General features: G+C 34.6%; 2 protein-coding genes across 3 annotated transcripts; both read right to left on the bottom strand.

Annotated features, from left to right (window-relative positions):
* Positions 1–6779: 6779 nt before the first annotated feature.
* Positions 6780–8360, bottom strand: LOC110289968 (olfactory receptor 5AL1). 2 transcript variants are annotated; one of them, XM_021156409.2, is made up of 2 exons: positions 7470–8360; positions 6780–6833 (listed from the first exon to the last, which is right to left on the bottom strand). In XM_021156409.2, exons 1-2 carry the CDS (start codon positions 8355–8357, stop codon positions 6780–6782), a joined length of 942 nt encoding a protein of 313 aa, XP_021012068.1. In that variant the 5' UTR covers positions 8358–8360. The 2 variants fall into 2 exon arrangements, with proteins under 2 accessions (XP_021012068.1, XP_021012067.1); XM_021156408.2 differs by lacking the exon at positions 6780–6833 and having other exon boundaries at positions 7416–8357.
* Positions 8361–15041: 6681 nt separating this feature from the next.
* Positions 15042–15995, bottom strand: LOC110290327 (olfactory receptor 5AL1-like). Its single transcript, XM_021156852.2, has one exon. The coding sequence runs from the start codon at positions 15984–15986 to the stop codon at positions 15042–15044; it is 945 nt and encodes a 314-aa protein (XP_021012511.1). The 5' UTR covers positions 15987–15995.
* Positions 15996–19773: the final 3778 nt, after the last annotated feature.

Below are 19773 nucleotides of genomic sequence, written 5' to 3'. Positions count from 1 at the left end.
GAAATTAGGAATTATAAATACAGTCTTATTTTCATATTATGTATTTTTTATTTAAAAATATAGTGAAATATTGGTTTCTTTCTGTTTATGGTAATGTGAGCCTTTATGTAGATTATTTTAGAGAACTTAAAACATTTGAATATATGTTCATTAACACACACATGCAACAAATTTCAAATTCATTATTTAAAGATGTACAGTGCAGAAACTCCATTACATAATGTTTGTGTATGTATGTATGTGTGTGTGTGTGTGTATGTGTGTGTGTGTATGTGTGTGTATAAGTATGTGTGTGAGTGTGTGTGTATGTGTGTGTGTGAGTGTGTGTGTGTGTGTCTTCCTATGCACTATATGTACTTGGGTGTAATATTATATGAATATTAGAATGATATATGAATATTATAATGTATGTGAATAATAAAATTTATCTTTACATTATCTTCTATATATCTCATGGGAAAAGTAAAAAGATTTAAATTGCAAATTATAAATACACTTTTATGTGCAAATTATGTTTAGTTTTGGTTTTTCTTTACCTTCCTTATAGATGTTGCAAAAACGTATTGATGGAAGAGTACGAAATCTCATGCTCAGTTTTCCTGTGGGCGGGGGTTCCGTAATTGTCTCTTGATTGGTTCATTAAAAAACAGCAGAAGCCATAGCTGGGATAAAGATAAGATGGGCTTTCTGAGCCGGACAGGAAGAGGAGGAAATTCAGAGGATTGGGTTTTGGACCAGAGTGTGGAGCTTATAGGAAACTTCAGACACCTAGGTCCCTCAGGGCACCAATAGTTTGTAGCCTCTATAGGCAGCTGTGGATTCTTAAGGAGGCTGGGACAGGATATTCTTCACCTAGCCTTTGAATAAGGCTAAAGGGAGGTGAGTGAAACAACCAACCTTTGCCAGCATCAGGCAAGGAACAAGTAGAGAGTTGAGCAGTAGCCATAGGAGTTGGGTGATACGGCCATTGCCAGTCGTGGACAAGGAGCAAGCTTGCATTTTTAAAATTACACGCAGAATTTCCCCACGTATTTTCTAAGATATTATGTTTGTTTAACAATCATTCTACTATTTTGAAAGATAAAAAGCTTCTAATTCTTTAGAAGGCTGTTCTGTATGAAAATGACTCTTGTCTCTGTAACAGGAAGGAAGGATTGTCATTAAAGCACATGTTTGCAGCCAGGGTGACATACTTCAGAGCAGGAATATAACTGCAACCTTTTCTTCCAGGGCTCACTGGAGCACGGAGAAATGTCATTTTCATTCATCCCCTGCAGAAAAGTCCACGTCTTTACGAGTCAATGGCTGAAGTGAACATCTCCTATGTCAGTGAGTTCATTCTCAAAAGGGATCACAGACCAGCCAGAACTTCAAGCCCCATGTTTTGTGATGTTTTGACAATCTATTGGTCACAGTTATAGGCAACCTTGGGTTGATTGTCATAATCAGGGTTGACTCTTGACCCCATATACCTATGTACTTCATCCTCAGTCACCTAGCCTTTGTTGACCTCTGCTACTTGTAGAAACTGAAGAGTTTTAGAAAATTACATTACACTGATGCTAGGTTTTGAAATATAAGTAGAACTTTCTTTTTTTGAGACAGATTAATATGCAGCATATAATGAACATAGCTGAGAAGAACATTGAACTTCTATCCTCCTATATACATCTTTTGAATGCTGGCATTACAGGCATGCTAGAGACTGATTTCAGAATTTCATGCATCCTAAACAAGCACTCTACCATGAAGAACATATCTCCTCCAGAATTTTTTTACATGTAATTAGAGAAAACTGGTTCATAAAAAAGCTATGCTTGTAAATTTATTTGTATATTTATTTACTTAGAAGTAGTTTTTATGTTTTCATAACCTTTATTTCTCTTCCATTTATTCAAATACATTTGTAGACCAAGATATGAATTGATAATCAGTGACTCCATAGATGTATTCATACTGTTTAGATATTTCAAAAAGTAATTAATATAGTGTATTACTCTTGCCCTATTATTGTCCATTATGGAAGATTACAATCAGACAGCCATCCAATAAAGTAAACATTGAGGTTTTCAACCTGTGGTGGTACTTTTCCTCCTCTCTACTTACACTGTGCATGAGTCAGACATCCTTCTACAAAGTGGTGTCATGCTTTTGAGTTCAAATAATTATCTGTGTGTTTTTACTGTTGTTTGCATGATCTTTTTTTTTTTTTTTTTTTTTTTTTTTTTGAAGCAGGGTTTCTTCATCTGTTACAGGAAAGTTTCAAATGAGCTCTGTGACCCAGACTGGCTTTAAATTTGTGGTCTTCATGCCTGGGCCTGTGAGTTCTTAGATTTAGGCCTAAGCTCTATGACTGGCTTCTGATTTTTAAAGAGGTACGTCTAAGCAGCTGGCTGCATTTATTCTTTTTGTACATACATGTTTATAAGGAACACAATTAAACTCACCTGCCACAAAAATGAAAACCAGAACTACACAGTTCATACTGTTTCTACAGTACATACAAGCCTTGACACTACTGATAACTAATTTAAAGAACTTTGGTTTTCTTGATCTTTCTGTATCTTTTGCCTTCAATAAATTAATGTCCATATTGGTACTTAAACATTAGGCTGAAGCTTTTATATTTATTAATAATTTCATTCTTTTAATGTTAGCAACCATATAGGAATGTGATCCAGGGTTTCTTGGGAAATGTTCCAAACAACTTGGGCTACTCAATAACCATATTACTAAGCTAGTTCCAGACCAGGAGAGACAGCCCTTGAGTAGGCTCTGGAATTTGTCTTTGGAGAATAAACTAAACTTGACATGTGGTACTTTACTCAAATCATCAAAATTATTACTCACTTTTATTCCAATATATTTAAATAAATTGTTAAAATTTTATACCCTCGTCTAAGGCATTTGTGATATTCTTATATCGAAATAAAATATTTATTTTACTACTACTACTATTACTTATTATTATTATTATTATTTATTATTATTATTATTATGTTTGTACACAATCTACATGTATGAATATAGGTGCATATAAAACTTGTGGAATTTAAATGATAACTTTAAGGAATCAGTTCTCATTAATCAATTTCTATGGCTTGATTTAAAAACTAAAATTGTGAATTTTTGGAATGAACAAATTTTGTGGAGAATATGTCTTATTTTAGATCTGAATGGAAATTTGCTATTTATAAGTTTTTGTTATAAAAAGTTGTAATTACATATAAGGTAATCAAAAATGTTCAATTCACCATTAGGAATATGAGCGTTTAAATAATGAATAAATATATTGAGTAAAATCTCTTAGGGAATTGGTCAACATTGATTTGTTGTTATCAATGGTATGAAGCATACACAATGTTTTACTTGGTTTGTGTGTATGTATGTATTTGTGCTTGTATATGCGTGTGTATGTTCATGCCTATGTCTATAAAAGAAAATTATTCTAAATTTAACAAAATTTAGAGCAGATATTTGTGCATATTTATATTTAAACAATGCACTTTATGTTATAATTCTCCATATGTAAATTATATTTCATTTCAGTATATTGAATGGATTGTAATGAATGACCTCAAAAGAACAGAGCCCTACCTGAATGATACATATTTAGTTGTTACACTTGAATTTGAAAAATTAAAAATCCCCAATGAAGGGCCCCTAATGAAGGAGCTGATGGGTTTGTAGCCCCATAGGAGGAACAACAATATGAACTAACCAGTATGACCAGAGCTCCCTGGGACTAAACCACCAAACAAAGAAAACACATGGTGGGACTCATGGCTCTACCTGCATATGTAGCAGAGGATGGTCTAGTCAGTCATCAATGGGAAGAGAGGCCCTTGGTCCTGTGAAAATTCTATGCCCCAGTATATTGGACTGCCAGGGCCAGGAAGAGGGAGTGGGTGGGTTGGGGAGTAGGGGGAGGAGGAAGGGATAGGGGGTTTTCAGAAGGGAAACTAGGAATGAGGATAACATTTGAAATGTAAATAAGCAGAAGGTGTTCTGCCACACCCACTCCAGTAAAAACTGTGTGACAGTACCAAAAGCTTGGCTGCAGTCCTGAGGCATAAAATTTCAGGGAAACTTATCTCCAGGAGAGTTTCTGGCATCCCACAAACAGATGTATTTCACATTTGTCCTTGCAATAATTGGTGAATGGTTCTATGTGCTTTCTTTCAGTATTGTTTTATTATAGGTGTCTCCAAGGAATGATTTGACAAATACCTAAATTAGGTTGAACTTTGCTTCCTGACCTTCACCAATATCCTAAGCAGTCCTTGAGCTGACCCTGGGCTTGGAATTTAGTAAAAATGTTACCTATTCAGATGAATTGCCTCCAGTATTGAAAGAGAGATAGTGAAATAAATCAGGCATTACTATCTACTACATAGAGTTAGAAATTTCAGGGCAAACTTAGCAAAGTAAGTTTTGAATTCTTATTATAGTTGTGTATGTCAGACTACATTACTTAATAGAAGAAAGTCCTCCACATAGTCACTAAGAATAACAGCTGAGTCACTCCCAAATACAGGAATTTACAATGGTTTAGGAAGAAGATTGGTCTCTGGTTTAAGGGTCGACTAGAGTATTGCCTTATTCATGAGAAGGTTAGCTAGAGCAGAGTTCCCTAGCACATACTTTCACTAGCCCAGAGAAATGGCATAGTTAGGTATTTACTACGAGCTGGCTGGTGGTGGGCTAAACAATAAATCAGAATTAGAACTATGGCTGGGGCTTAAAAGACCTTACCCCAGGAGCTTAATGACCTCACACTTGGATTCTAAGAATACAGCTGACATTAGATTAGCTGACTTTGTCTCAGTTGTTACATTGCCTAGTTCCTGCCACTCTTTATGTATGCATTCTTCTGTTTTGTGTAGTCATTAAGCATCAGGTAACCTCAATGTACCTTGGCTGATGTGTCACCACCTCACGTCCTTATTTTCTTCTGTATTATAAGTCTGATGCTCACTTTGAGAAATTACATTCAGAATAACACTCCCTTGTGTTTGCATCTGTTTGTCACCCCTCTGATTCCTTACCCACCTGGGTACCAGGACCCTGGTTCTCCCGCAGGTTGCAGGATCAACTGAGTCCTGTCCATGGTACTGTTCAAAATATGTCTGTTAGAAATCCATCCAAACCTCTGATTCTGGCCTTTAGAACTCTGGAAACACCTGTATAGAACTAGCAGGAAATACACTAAAGATATTTGAAACATATTTTTTTATGATTTTACAAAGTTAAATACAATCCATGGTTCTTCCAGGTGCTAGATATATGTGTGTTAGTGAATAGTACAAGCTACTTTAAACCTTAAATACTTCCTCAACAAGCTACTAAAAAATTATTAACTGAAGCATCCTATTTAAATGAATAATACTGAAGCAATAGAGAAAAATAATTCACTAAATGTGTTAAGGTATTATTATTATTATTGAACACCTACAAATAAAAATTACCATTTTTTCATTAATCAAATCTTTGCTAAACACAATAATACTTTATTTTTCTGTTCATGGTTATGGGTATTTTATGTAGATTATTTTAGGGAACTTAAAAACTATTTGAAAATATGTTCATTATATTTAAAGATGTACAATAAAGTAACTCATATATATATATATATCTATATATATATATATAGTGTGTGTGTGTGTGTGTGTACGTGTGTGTGTGTGCAGTATATGTGTTTGAGTGAAATGTATGTGAATGTACATGCAATTGTGGAGGTACAGGAAGAAAATGGTTACTATCCTCTCCCTCTTTACCTTATATTTTAAAATTATTGTGCTCACTGAATCCAGAGTTCACTCACTGCCTCATGTGGCTGGGCAGGATTCCTCCTGTCCCTGCTCCCCATATGCTAGGGTTAAATAGATACACTTACCTGATGATTTGGCTTTTTAATGTAAGTGCTGAGGATTTGAACTAAGATCCTTATTCTTGGGCAGCAAGAATATTTTCTATGGATATGTATTTATTGCTTTGGTCCCTTAGTATTTACAACTTATTGTATCCTGTAACATTTTCATTTTGTTTATTTTAAGGGGAAGCCTACCATTTCTAACTACTTCACAATTAATTATTACACAACTACCTACAATCCTTGATATGTTAACATGGTAATTAAACAAAGAAACAAGAAATATTTTAAAAACTCTTATTATCTCACTACTTCCAGATTATCTTATATTGTTGAAATGTAATACAAAAGATGTTGAGCTATTAAATTGCAAGCTGAAATGTTCAGTACTGTACAGGTTACAGAAATAGATCTAATTCCATATATTATATTCATGGATATAAGAAATATATACAGATATGTGTAAATGTGTAAAGATGATGTATACATACAATTAAAGATGAAGACATGCTCCAATATTAGGATACATTTTTACAGAGATGTATATAGGTCAACAATAAAAGCTCCTGTAGATAATGTGGCAGGATCTGAGTTTCAACATGGGCTACACACACACACACACACATAAAGGTACACACACACACATACAAACATGTATATGCACACATATGCTCACATACACATAAAAAACACAAGCAAGCACACAAACATACACATGGATAAATATACATCGTCATTCATGCATATACAAATGCACAAACATATATGCATACATATACATGTACATGAACCTGCACAATTCCAATGAGTCATGGAGCTCTACATGAAGGTTGGAACTGGCATTCACCATTTTCACTTCAATATGACAAAACCAAATAACTTTTGACTACTACCCAGATATTTTGGATTAATGGATGATCAAAGACAATTTATCAGTAATTCTCTTTAAGGCACTTTTTACCTCCTGATTTCTCAAGCTGTAGATCAGTGGATTTAACATGGGAATTATTACCACATAAAACACAGTAGCAAATTTATCTGTGTTCAAAGAATAGCTTGACTTGGGCTGCAGGTACATAAAATTTACTGTTCCATAAATATGGTAAACGTAATTCTCATCGTTAAACTTTAAAATTATTTCTGTACTATTACAATAAAGAAAATACTTAATAAAAATTTCAAAAAAATGAAATATAAGAAAACAAATATTTATTTCATAAAATAGAACTGAAATCATTCAGTTTCACAGAGCCTAATATAACTTAAACTTTCCTACAGTTACTTAAAGGAGTATTGATTTTATGCTTTGTCTCTTGTTTATTTTTGTTATTTATAACCCCCTTATAAAAATAAAATTGAATGCTACAAAATTCACAAAATCCATTTCATATGTCAGTTACTGGGAATAATAGAGTAAAAATGACACATCTGATACATGTATCAGATGACTCATTGTATAGGTGGGGACTCTTTTTCCAGCACTGCGAATGTAGATGATAAATAATAAAAAGACATCTGATTATTTTATCCAGTGGTTCTTCAGTTACTTGATGGCTGAAGATAACTTTTCTACAATTCTCTTCAGAGCACTCTTTACTTCCTGATTTCTCAAGCTGTAGATCAGTGGATTTAACATGGGAATTACTACCACATAAAACACAGAAGCAAATTTATCTGTGTTCAGAGAATGGCTTGACTTGGGCTGCAGGTACATAAAACTTACTGTTCCATAAAATATGGTGATGGAAGTCAGGTGGGATGCACAAGTGGAAAAGGCTTTCCTTCTTCCTTCAGCAGAATGAATCCTCAGGATGGCAAAGAGAATGCAGATGTAAGAAATAACCACAATCACCAGAGAGCAAAGGGTGTTGAAGCCAGCAATGATTAGCAACATCATCTCTTTGACATGAGTGTCAGAACAGGCCAGGGCAACTAAGGGGACATCATCACAGTAGAAGTGGTTGATCACATTGGAGCCACAGAATGACAAGCGGAAGGTTGCCACTGCCTGTGCAAGCCCCACAGTGAATCCATAAATGTATGTGCTGGCGATGACCTGAAGACAGAGCTCCCTAGGCATGCGGATCGCATAGAGGAGGGGGTTCCAGATGGCCACATACCTGTCATAGGCCATGATTGACAGCAAGTACAGTTCACAAACTACAAATGTGACAAAGCAGCACAACTGAGTGGCACATGCATAGAAGGTTATGCTTTTGACTTCACGTAGAAAATTCACCAGAGTGTTTGGAGTGACAGAAGAGGTAAAACAAAAGTCAATAAAAGCCAGGTGGGTTAGGAAAAAATACATGGGGGTATGAAGCTGAGGACTCACTTGAATTAACACAATCAATCCAACATTACCCACAACACTAGTTAAGTAGATGACAAGAAACACACCGAAGAGACTGACCTGTAGCTCTGAGTCATCTGTGAGCCCCACAAGGATGAACTCAGACACTGCAGAGTGATTGCTGTTAGCCATTGTGGATAGATGTTACTGTCCTAGAAGTCTTCAGAGCATACAATATCGACCTAAATTCAGAAGCCGATTCTGACTCATGAATCTTGCATTTGAAATTCATAAGAAGCACTTCACATGGCTTCAGCTTTCAACTGGCACGTGTCATAGGTACATTTATCAAAATATGGGACCCTGTGGGATTTGTAAAAATATAGAGTGTTTTTTTTTCCTTTTTCTTTTTTCTTTGTGCTAGTTGAACAATCAAACCCATGTTAGGAGATATTTTCCTGAGTCCAGTCATCTCAGGAACAAGTTCTACCTTTCTGACTGCATCAAATGGAGTTCGTGTTCTCAGGCCTGGGAATCCAACTCCCATCCTGTTTCTTCAGATGTTTCATGGTTTTCTTTTAACCAGTAAATGTTGCATAGAGGGAAGATGCTCTTATCCTGTTATCTAAACTAAGGCATACAAGTCATAAATATGTCGCTTGTCTTGACTTAAGAGACTATATGCAGGTTGTGCACTCCTTAGTCCCTTATCATTACAAAATTCAGGGCCAGAGTCCAAGAGGTGTTATGGCTACAAAAGCTGAATCAAGGACCCTGAAATCAGATGACCCAAGTAAGCCCAGTTACCAATGTTAACTTCTTTGCTTAACCCCTTGGGTCAAAATATGATTGGTCAATGTAGCAGTCCATACCAGTCTCTCTTGCTTTGTGTTCCCATTCTATAAAAATGTTGCATTCTTCCCATTCAGGGACATAATTCAGAATTCGAACAGGCTACCTTCCTGAACATGCAGAAAATAAAGCTTTCATTTTTAAATTTTTGTCTCTGACGTGAGTTTTCTGGGCTTCCACCCTGAACCCAACACCCATAGGGAGAGGGAAAGGCAGAGGGGGAATTTTTTAGTTTTTATATTAATTTCAGTGATTGCACTATACCTATCTCAATATATAGCAATCAACCCCCTATAGTTAGAGTGTTATGCACTACAGTCTGTGTGTTATTGAACAAATAGTTACAATGTTTCTATTTCTTCAAAGCCCATAATTACTTCAATTACTTGTTTTTCATCCCCATCACTTATTTCTTATATATATTCTACAGCAAGCCCATTCCAACACACATATGTGTGTCCACAGCTCAGAGGAACTTGTACCTTGAAGCAACTGTGTAGAGCCAGCACCACTTAGCATGGCTTTCGTTTTAACTGTATTTTGTTTGTTCTCTTGCTCCCTCTAGAATATTTTCCCTCAATTGCATCATTTAAATAATTTCTGAACTAAAAATATGACAATTTGCAACTGAAGTAATTATGTTATGGCTGATCTTTTGGGAAGCAATTTACTTAATGGGCAATAATAAATACTTGAATGACAACTGCTACAAAGAGAAGGGATACTAAGTACTATTTAGTTACGTGGGGAATAAAAACAAAAGAACAAAGCAAAACAATAATGTTTACCTGGATTTTAATGTTTATAAACAGTTTGAATATGTGTTGTTACACTTGCGAAATTTGACAGTTACCTTTGTATATATTATTTCTATGCAAGTGAGATGGGCCTCTGAGAATCTGTAAATCAATTATTGTTTAATCATTTCAGTAGTAGTGATTAATTTTGTTTATTTACATTTGAAATAGATTTATTATGTTGCCCAGACTCTGTCCTTCTTTAGCCTCCCAGGAGCTGGCATTAGAGGCATCTGTAACTGTGCCTTACTTCAAATTAATTTCCTTCTCCCAAATCATAAATATACTTTCACAATGTCTCTATTAAGCTGATTTTATTCTTAATATTCTTTTTATTTTATTGAAACGGGTGTTTTGTCAGCATACATGCTTATTCACCAAGTGCATGAGGTCCCCACAGCGGCTGAAAAGGGCTTTGGATCTCCTGGAACTGGGGTTACAGAAAGTTGTGACCACCATATGGGAATCAAGACTTCTGAGACAGCAGCAACTGCTCTTAACCCTCTATCCATACCCCTAAAACTTATTTTAACTTCTGAAATGTTATAATTAATTATGGAATCACAACTACTCCAGATATCACAATTAGTCTTAATAATTAAATTTAGAACAACATAGACCTTTTATTTTATTAGAAAATTCACAACATTTTTAATATATGCACATCAGAAACTGAAGACTCGATGTGTTCCTTTTGAAAATGATATTCTAAACAATTAGAGTGGGTTGGTTGAGTTAATAATTGATTAAAATTAAAATCACCATTACACTATTTTATTTTTTGTAACTTTTAGCATTATCTGACACTATCCATGGCCCTAGTTTTAGCCAATGTCTTGGTAACAAATGACACAAAGGGTGGATTAAAAGAATACTAGAATCGGTGGAGATGTTGATATAATATTTGGCAACCATGCTTACAAGCATGGGTTAAATTTCCCACAGAAATATATAATAGTGCGGTGGTATATATATATATAGATGGATAGATAGATAGATAGATATAGATAGATAGATAGATATAGATAGATAGATAGATAGATAGATAGATAGATAGATAGATAGATAGATAGATAGATATGTGTGTGTGTGTGTGTGTGTGTGTGTGTGTGTGTGTGTGTGTGTGTGTGTGTATATAAAATCCTGGCATTCTGGAGGTTGAGAAGGAACTTCAGAAATGTAAGGTTGTTTCTTGATACATAGTTTGTCTGAAACCATTCTGGGAAATCTGAGATCTTGTTTTAAAATAGAAAAAAATAAATCTTGTATTTCCACTTCCTGTTTTGTTTGTTTGCTTTTTGTCAATAGCAGAGCCATACTGTACTGTTGGTTGATGGCATTATATAGATCTAAGCCAGTCTTCCCAGGAAGAATGATCTTAGATCAGCTAGTTTACAGGTAACCCATGAGCAGACACAAATGAGTGAGAGAAGGCATTAGAGCCTGGTCCAACAGGAGCTATGCATGACTCATGATCCATAAACAAAAAAAAAAGCAAAAACCTCTGTATCTTTCTATATTTTAACTACTTTTGAATTTTTTTGTCAATATAAAACATGTTCACTGAGTAACATGAAAAAAAATTGTTAGTTGTCATATGAGCACAGAGAAGGAATATACAAACTCTTAAACAGCTATGAAGCTCCAAATGTGATATAATTAGCAAAGCCAATTTCTGAATTGCTTATGTAACATTATTACTTAATGAATGATATATATACCTAGAGCGAGGAGCAGAACCATCAAATCGGTTTCATATTTAAGGGCAGAGTCTGTCTTTATGAAAACCATACTCATTCCTGGTAAGGACTGATGCTTGTATCAGATGTATAAGCATCTACACCTGGAGGCCAGTAAGATGCACTATTTTTGCCATTTTCTTCATACTGTTGCTTAAAGAATAGGGATGATTTTCACAGTAATAGAGATAATAGCCAGACAACCGTGAATCACTTATCACATAAATTGTTTCACCCAGAATGTGACACCAAAACTGTGCTATCTACTACCAGCTAGAATAAAAGGCAGTTGAATAAGAAAAGAAATCAGAATGATGTCTCTCTTCCTCACAATGGTGACTCACTGGAGGAGCCCATGCTTTCTGCCTCTGCATCTACAAAAGCTTCCAGGCATCTAGTTCATAAAGAAGAGAATTTCTCTTGGGACACAAAAATGTCCTGATTGCAAACCATGACTGTCAGACGAATGCCTTTTATTTCTTTTGTTTGTGAATCCAATAACAAAGATTACTTTGTTAGTCAGATAACTGATCCAGGCATATGTGATTCTACCACATAATGTGGACAGGAATTTTCCTCCTATATATAAGACAATACACTATAGTATGTCATAATATTTGCAAACTCACAGATATCCATTAGTTGACATTTTTAGCAAAGAGAACACTGTAACGACAGGAAAGATGTCAGATGATATGATATGGATCTAGAGTATTCCACCAGGAATATCAAATCTAACAGATTGAGAGACATGTGGCGTGAGAATGAGGCAAGTAGCTTTGGAGTGGTTGAGCAGATAGAGTAATAATAACAGTTCCAGCCATGAAGGATATCATATCACTATCTTTACCTTGATCTCAAGATTGATGTTTCTGTGCTCCAAAATTAGAGACACTCCTGTAAGGAACAACTAATTTATACTTTAATCCTGTAGTCTAGTACCTTATATAAGCTTCCTCTCCTCTGTTTATTCCATTTCCTACTTAGTATTTACTGTTTTATTATTATTATTATTATTATTATTATTTGGTGGTTTGTTTTGTTTTGAGACAGGGTTACTCTGTGTAGCCCTGGCTGTCCTGGAACTCACTCTGTAGACCAGGCTGGCCTCAAACTTAGAAATTCGCCTGCCTCTGCTTCCTAAATGCTGGGATTAAAGGCATGTGCCACCATGCCAGGCACTACTGTTCTATTATTTTATGTCTCCAAAAAAAATTCACTATTTCATCTTTACTTGTTATTTGTTATTGCTATTGCAATTAGGCATGGCAAAATAAGATTTCTTTGTGTTTTTTTCCTGGAGAGAAAGTAGAAGTTAGGGTAGAAGTGATGGCTCAGAGATAAGAACACTGGTTGGCTGGTCTTTCAATGGAGCCTGGTTAGATTCCCAACATTCATAGGTTGACTCCAGCACTTGTAATTCCAGTCCCAAGTTACCCAAAATGCTCTTCAGGACTCTGCAGGGATAGACTCACATGTGGTGCATAGAAACATGGGCAGGCAAAACAACTCTATACACTTGGAATTATTTTCTTAAAGAATAGAGAGAAGTGGAGAAAACCTCTGAGACTGAATAAATTTCAAGGGAGAAATATAATTTTGTTTGTTACCTTTTTATTTCTGAGTTTCTAGGCAAAATCTGAACTATACATGATCTGAAAGACAGGGTATCCTTATAGATCATAAAATACATAAAATACATTATTTTACAGAAAAAAATGTGTATCTGAGTCATTATGTGCCTTGTAGGGTATATACATATCCTTTGGTATGTGGTGAAACTTGATTGGAGTGGGGGAGGAGAGCATCACATCTCCTGAAAAGCTGGTAGAATTTCTAAGGTAATTGAATTCAATACAATGAGAAGGATATTAGAGGAAATCTTGGGAACATTAACTTGCAACATTTTATTATTTTTGGTGTGTGTGTGTGTGTGTGACTGTATACATGAATGCTTGTGTACTTTATGTTATAATATGATCATCAGAAATTTTAAATGCAAGGATCTGCTGTTCACTGCCTTACAAAAATTTACATGTTGAATTTAAAAAAAAAACTGTTATTGAGTCTTTGGAGGACATCCATAAATTATTCAATTATAATCTATACTTCACACCCTAATTCACTATGTGAAAAATAATAAATTCATTGTAAAATCAAGTTTGGCGATAAAATTAAAAATGATTGATTATCATGAACATATTTTGGGGCACAGTACCAGGTACAGACTGTCTTTGCTGACCTCTTTGTTTTTATGATGAAACTTTTCATTATCTGTCACAGCACTGTTAAAAGAGCACCTGACTAAATACATGTATTTCTACTGAATCAAAGACATATTAAGCATTTAGTAGAGTTTAAATTCACCATTTCTAAAAGTTCGAACAAACAATTCCATTGACAACACAACCTCAAAACTTGCAGTAGTTTTAAATTTCATCTTCATGAGAATATTGCTTCTTTCTTATCTTAAGTGTAATGAAAGATCGAGATGATCAAATTTGAATATCACTACTCTTCCTCGGATATGAAATAGTTCTTCATTATGCTGGCTATTGAATTAATTATTTATGTCATTTCTTGATCATTTTACATTATTCAAATCAAATATTTTGACACCCATTTAACGAAGGCATAGATGAATAAAGTGTTTGCAAGTCACTTTATAAAGAGTCATGTGCTTTATTCCTATTTAAATAAAGTGCTTTATCCTCTATTTAAATAAACAGAAATAGGTCCAAGGTGTTGTATTGCTTTTGTGGGCTGAATAAAGCAAAACATATCACAAAACAGCTGTGTGACAACTTGACTGTTTTTTTAGTTATTATGACCTACAAAAGTGAAAGATCAAAATAAGACAAATCAAATTTGTCTTTCTTTTTTGGAACACCAGATTTCTAACAAAATCAGACAGTAAACTACTGACTGAATTTATAGGAAGAGACTTTGTCTAGCCCTGTTTTCCCAGCTCTTTCCTGAATCACTAATTCCATAGGTCATTTCTTTGATGCACGCTTAACTATAAACCTAAAATAATTTGGAAAGTACCATTAGATAAAATTTCCATCATCTTAATGATTATAATTAAAAAAAAATTCGATCCAAAATATAAAGTCTAGTGTGCTACACCACAGGGAGAGTTAAAGCTTGGAGAAAGTGTGTTCTAAATCATGGAAATACAGTACATACATATATGAAACTCTCAAAACTTGGCAATTAAACACACTCAAGGACTTTGTTTCTACCCATCACAATATTTTAAAGTAATTGTGAGATTATAAATATATATATATATATATGTGTGTGTGTGTGTGTGTGTGTATATACATACATATATATATATATATATATATATATATATATATATGCCAAAGGGAAAAATGTTTATCTCTATTTTCTTCCAGTGGATATAATCGCTTTGAGTGCAGATAAATTTAGACACAAGACTTTATTTTTCCTGGCTTCTGTTCTTTCACTAACATTTTGGATCACTTACTAATATTTATAGTGATATTATCTATACTTTTCTTCAATGCATTTTTCACCTCCGTATTCCTTAAGCTATAAATTAATGGGTTTAGCATGGGGATCACCACAACATAAAAAACAGCAGCAAACTTGTCTGTATTTAGGGAATGGCTAGATTCAGGTTGTAAGTACATAAAAATGATTGTCCCGTAGTATATGGCAATAGAAGACAAGTGAGAAGCACAGGTGGAGAAGACTTTCTGCCTCCCTTCCCCCGAATGCTTCTTTAGAATTGCAGACATGATGAATAGGTAGGAGATGAGGACAATGAGGAGAGAGCAGCACACATTGAACCCAGCCATGCTCAGCAGCAGCAGTTCCTTGACTTGAGTGTTCGAGCAAGCTAGAGCCATGAGAGGAATGTCTTCACAGAAGAACTGGTTCACTAGGTTGGAGTCACAAAAAGACAAAATGAATGTGGTCACTGTCTGAATAAGTGCTGTGACAAATGCATAAATGTACGTGGTAATGGCTATCTGAATGCAGAGTCTCCTCGGCATGAGAATGACATAGAGCAAAGGGTTACAGATGGCCACATACCTATCATAGGCCATTACAGACAGCAGGAAGACTTCGCACACAGAAAATGTGGTGAAGAAACACACTTGAGCTGCACATCCATAAAATGATATGCTTTTAATCTCACGCAAAAAATTCACCAGCGCATTTGGTGTGACACAGGAGGTATAACAAAAATCAACAAAAGCCAGATGGCTGAGGAAAAAATACATAGGGGACTGGAGCTGTGGGCTGATTTGTATTAACACAACCAATCCAAGGTTACTCATGACACTAAACAAGTAGATGATTAGAAGGATTACAAAGAGGATGACCTGAAGTTCAGGATCTTCTGTAAGCCCCAAGAGGATGAATTCTGTCACCACTGAATGGTTGCTTTTGGCCATTCAGTACATGTAAAGAGTTTTATGATCAGCCCCTTCAAAGGAAATCTTCTGAGTGATCTTGATTCTGTAAGAAACAATCCAAGTTCATATTAAAAGACAATAAAGAAATATATTATCTTCCCTCAAAAGAGAACTCTGGTTTGCACTTTGTGTGTAGGGTTTTACTTGCATGGTGATTGTGAAATGATCTAAAAAACTCAAAGGTGACAAGTTCTTCAGGAGGTTAAGCATAAGTACAAATCTTCACTAACCTGAAATAACCCTGCATTAACATTTATAAATTAAACTGGCAAAAGGAAACTTATTAGGTAATTACAGTTTCACAGAGTTTGCACATAATTCCTTAAATATCTTGTGCATAAAAATACTTACTATTAAGAAGTAGTGGTGTATAAAGAAGGCCTCTGACAACATATTAAATACATATATCTCTAGGCTTTGCAGTTAGGAACTTTTACTGAATTTCTTCTTTTCTATATCTAAGTGTTCTGAATTTCATTTTCCTATCTGTAGTATTTATGAATTTCAAAAAAGAGAAAAATAACAATACTAATTTGAAAATCGCATACCCAATCTTCATAGATACACACACACACACACACATACACACACACACACACACACATATACACACACACACACACACACACACGCACACGCACACAGAGGAATATGTATGAATAGTTTTCCCATTATAGATAAATAATATGACAGAAATACTTTTAGTAATATAAGTCAGTAATATTAATTTATCTTATACCTTCAAACATTCAGCATCAGAGGGAAGAAAGTCAATATTTTTGGAGTCTCATTCTTCTAGATTGCTCTCTGGTTACTGGAAAGATGACAGAATAAAATTCTTCCTTTAACCACAATAGAGGAGGTGCTTTTTTCATTTATATTATTCTCAGCATCATCTCGTCTTCTTACCAGCCTTCTAGATTGACATAGCATATAGTATGTATATATTATTGATATAGTATCTGAAATGTTTAGAAGGAAAGAATATGTGACCCATTTACCAAAAATCAAACCCAATAATACTACCTTAAATCTCTGTCTATGATTGAGGGAAGAAAGCACTGGTTTCTGGAAAGGTCTATAGGTTTAATTGTGTGGAGTTTCTGGATAACAGAGGAAATGATGACCTGGGATGATAACTGAAAAGTTTCTAGAAGGCTCAGCACCATTTAGAAAACTCGGAGACTGATGACTTATTTTATCAGGATATGATAAAGGTTTGTACCCATTGCTTAGAAAGCTGAAGAACCCTTGATACATCCAAGAGCTGATTGGTGAACCTTTGATTGTTTAATGCCCTTGCAGATATTTTAAGATTACACACCCACTCACCCTCACCCACAGCCACACACATATTGTAGATTCACACACACACACACACACACACACACACACACACACACACACACACACGCGCGCGTTGTATGATAGGCAGTCATGTATTTCCCACTAGGCTAAAGGTTGAACATAAACTTGTAAAGATATCACTAAGTTAGAAACCTCTTTTTTTGTCTTTTCAATTTCTTAATAACTTGTTTATTTATTTATTTTCCTTTTGTGGTTTGAAATTATAATGGAATTATAATATTTAATCTTTCCATTTCTCCTCTCCAAACCTTTCTATGTACTTCCTTCTCTTTCACATATTTATGTGCTTTCGTCACTGACTGTTATTGCATGTCATTATCAATATACATATATGTTCCTAGATATAATCTGCTTAGTATGTATAATTTTACCTGTTTGTATTTTTTAAAAACTAAACTAATTGCAACACTCTCTTTGCCAGTGAGAGAAAACTATGATCTAGGTTTTGTGTTTTTATATTTTCTATATGATATCAGTCATTATATTGTTTATATTTGTCAGTGTATATGAACAAATTTATATAATTAAAATCATTTGTTCTGAAAATGATGAAGCAAATATTACTTTATGTGCTTAATTATCATTCATCAATAATTTAATGATTTTGTTGCTGTAAAAACGTAAATTTGTACTTGGTAAGTTATAGTGCTGTTTTTCATAAATGTAGTAAATTATTGCTTTGGAATCTTGGTATGTCTCATAGCAAGTTTCATCCCTCTGCAGGGTCTGCTTCTTTTGATGATCATCAATGTAATCTATGGTTCATTCACATCTATGAAAATCATTAAATACTTGTCATGTCTTCAACATTTTGCTCTTTTTTATTTAGTCAATATGAAACCATCCAAACAAGTTCAATCTTCAGATAGTTTTTCTTATACTGTGATATTCTATGTCTGTTTATTGCAAGCAATCTTCAGTGTACCTAGCAAAAATGGTCATATAACTCTCTCTCTCTCTCTCTCTCTCTCTCTCTCTCTCTCTCTCTCTCTCTCTCTCTCTCTCTCTCTCTCTCTCACACACACACACACACACTCACATACACACGTGCACATGCACACACAATAAATGGGCTATCATTTGAAATGTAGATAAGATATAGATGAAAAGATAGTAGAATGATGGAAGGTAAGAGATAGTAGGTAGATAGATGACAGATAGATAGATAGATAGATAGATAGATAGATAGATAGATAGATAGATAGATAGATAGATAGATAGATGACAGATTCATTCTTGGAAACACTAAGTATCCAGATACTTTCCAGATAATTATTACTGCCTTATCCTACTCCAGCCAATAAAATCAGAACACTTATAAAGAACTAAAGAATAAAATTAATATGAAGACTGATAATAATTTTGTAAGAAATGGAAAAATAAAGATAGCTGCACATGTAGCAGAGGATGGCCTAGTCGGCCAACAATGGGAGGAGAGGCCCTTGGTCTTGCTAAGATCATATGCCCCAGAACAGGGGAATGCCAGGGACAGGAAGCTGCAGTGGGTGAGTTGAGGAGCAGGGTGGGGGGAGTGTATAGGGGACTTTGAGGATAGAATTTGAAATTTAAATGAAGAAAATATCTATTTTTAAAAAGAAAGATAAGAGAACATCATATAACACCAACCTGAAGGTAGAGTGTGGAGATTAGACTTTTACTATGTAGAAGTAAATGTGTTGAGAGTGTTTACAGGGTGTTAAGTTTCAGAGATATTGTTAGCTACAGTTGAGTTTGAATTTCACTCCTCACAATCTCCTCTGTGTGCTAAAATAGAAAATAACCTATTTTTTTTCTCTTTTTTTTTTTGGTGGGGGTGGTCTTCCAGGTCTAACAGGTTGTCAATACACAAACTTGAGGCTTTGACAGTTGATATTTGAAAAAGTCACTATTCCTCAATTCTGGTAGAGGCCCTGGCTTCCAAATGATAGCACAAATTAAAAAAAAATCTGCTTTCTCTTGTCAACTCAGTGTTATCACACATTCAATATAAATATTGGGAAATGAAACAAATATAAGATTGTTTTTGTATAACATAGTTCTCTCAGTTTTAAAGCTGTATCTAACCACTCTTCACTAGAATAATCACAGAAGACTCACATCATATTTTAGACACATAGAGGAATGTTTATTAATTTCTCAGTCCAACCACTCCGTTGATTTCAAACCCTACAAATTCTTATGAATGAAATATTATGATAAACTGCTAAATATCACTAACATATCTCATATTAAGTAAGACTAAAAGAGGAAGAAATTTTACTGTTTAGTTGAAAATAAAATATGTAAATGCCAAATTCAATTTAATAATTCCAGCATATTCACATGTATCAGTCTTTGAAATTATTATTGATCTTGTGATATGGAACATCTTGATTAACTTTTATAGATTATGATAATT

Source organism: Mus caroli, unplaced genomic scaffold (genome assembly GCF_978045245.1).
Source record: "Mus caroli unplaced genomic scaffold, Mus_caroli_1 scaffold_2, whole genome shotgun sequence".
Lineage (NCBI taxonomy): Eukaryota > Metazoa > Chordata > Mammalia > Rodentia > Muridae > Mus > Mus caroli.
Note: the sequence above shows the minus strand (reverse complement) of the source record. Positions and strands in the feature narration are given on the sequence as shown.

What these genes read in the sequence shown, in the direction of transcription:
- LOC110290327 (XM_021156852.2), bottom strand. Translation starts at nt 15,986, where the DNA reads ATGGCCAAAAGCAACCATTCAGTGGTGACAGAATTCATCCTCTTGGGG.
- LOC110289968 (XM_021156409.2), bottom strand. Translation starts at nt 8,357, where the DNA reads ATGGCTAACAGCAATCACTCTGCAGTGTCTGAGTTCATCCTTGTGGGG. An exon ending in ACAGCTTGAGAAATCAGGAA is followed by an intron (nt 6,834 to 7,469) that starts GTAAAGAGTGCT and finishes AGAAATCAGGAG; the next exon opens with GTAAAAAGTGCCTTAAAGAG.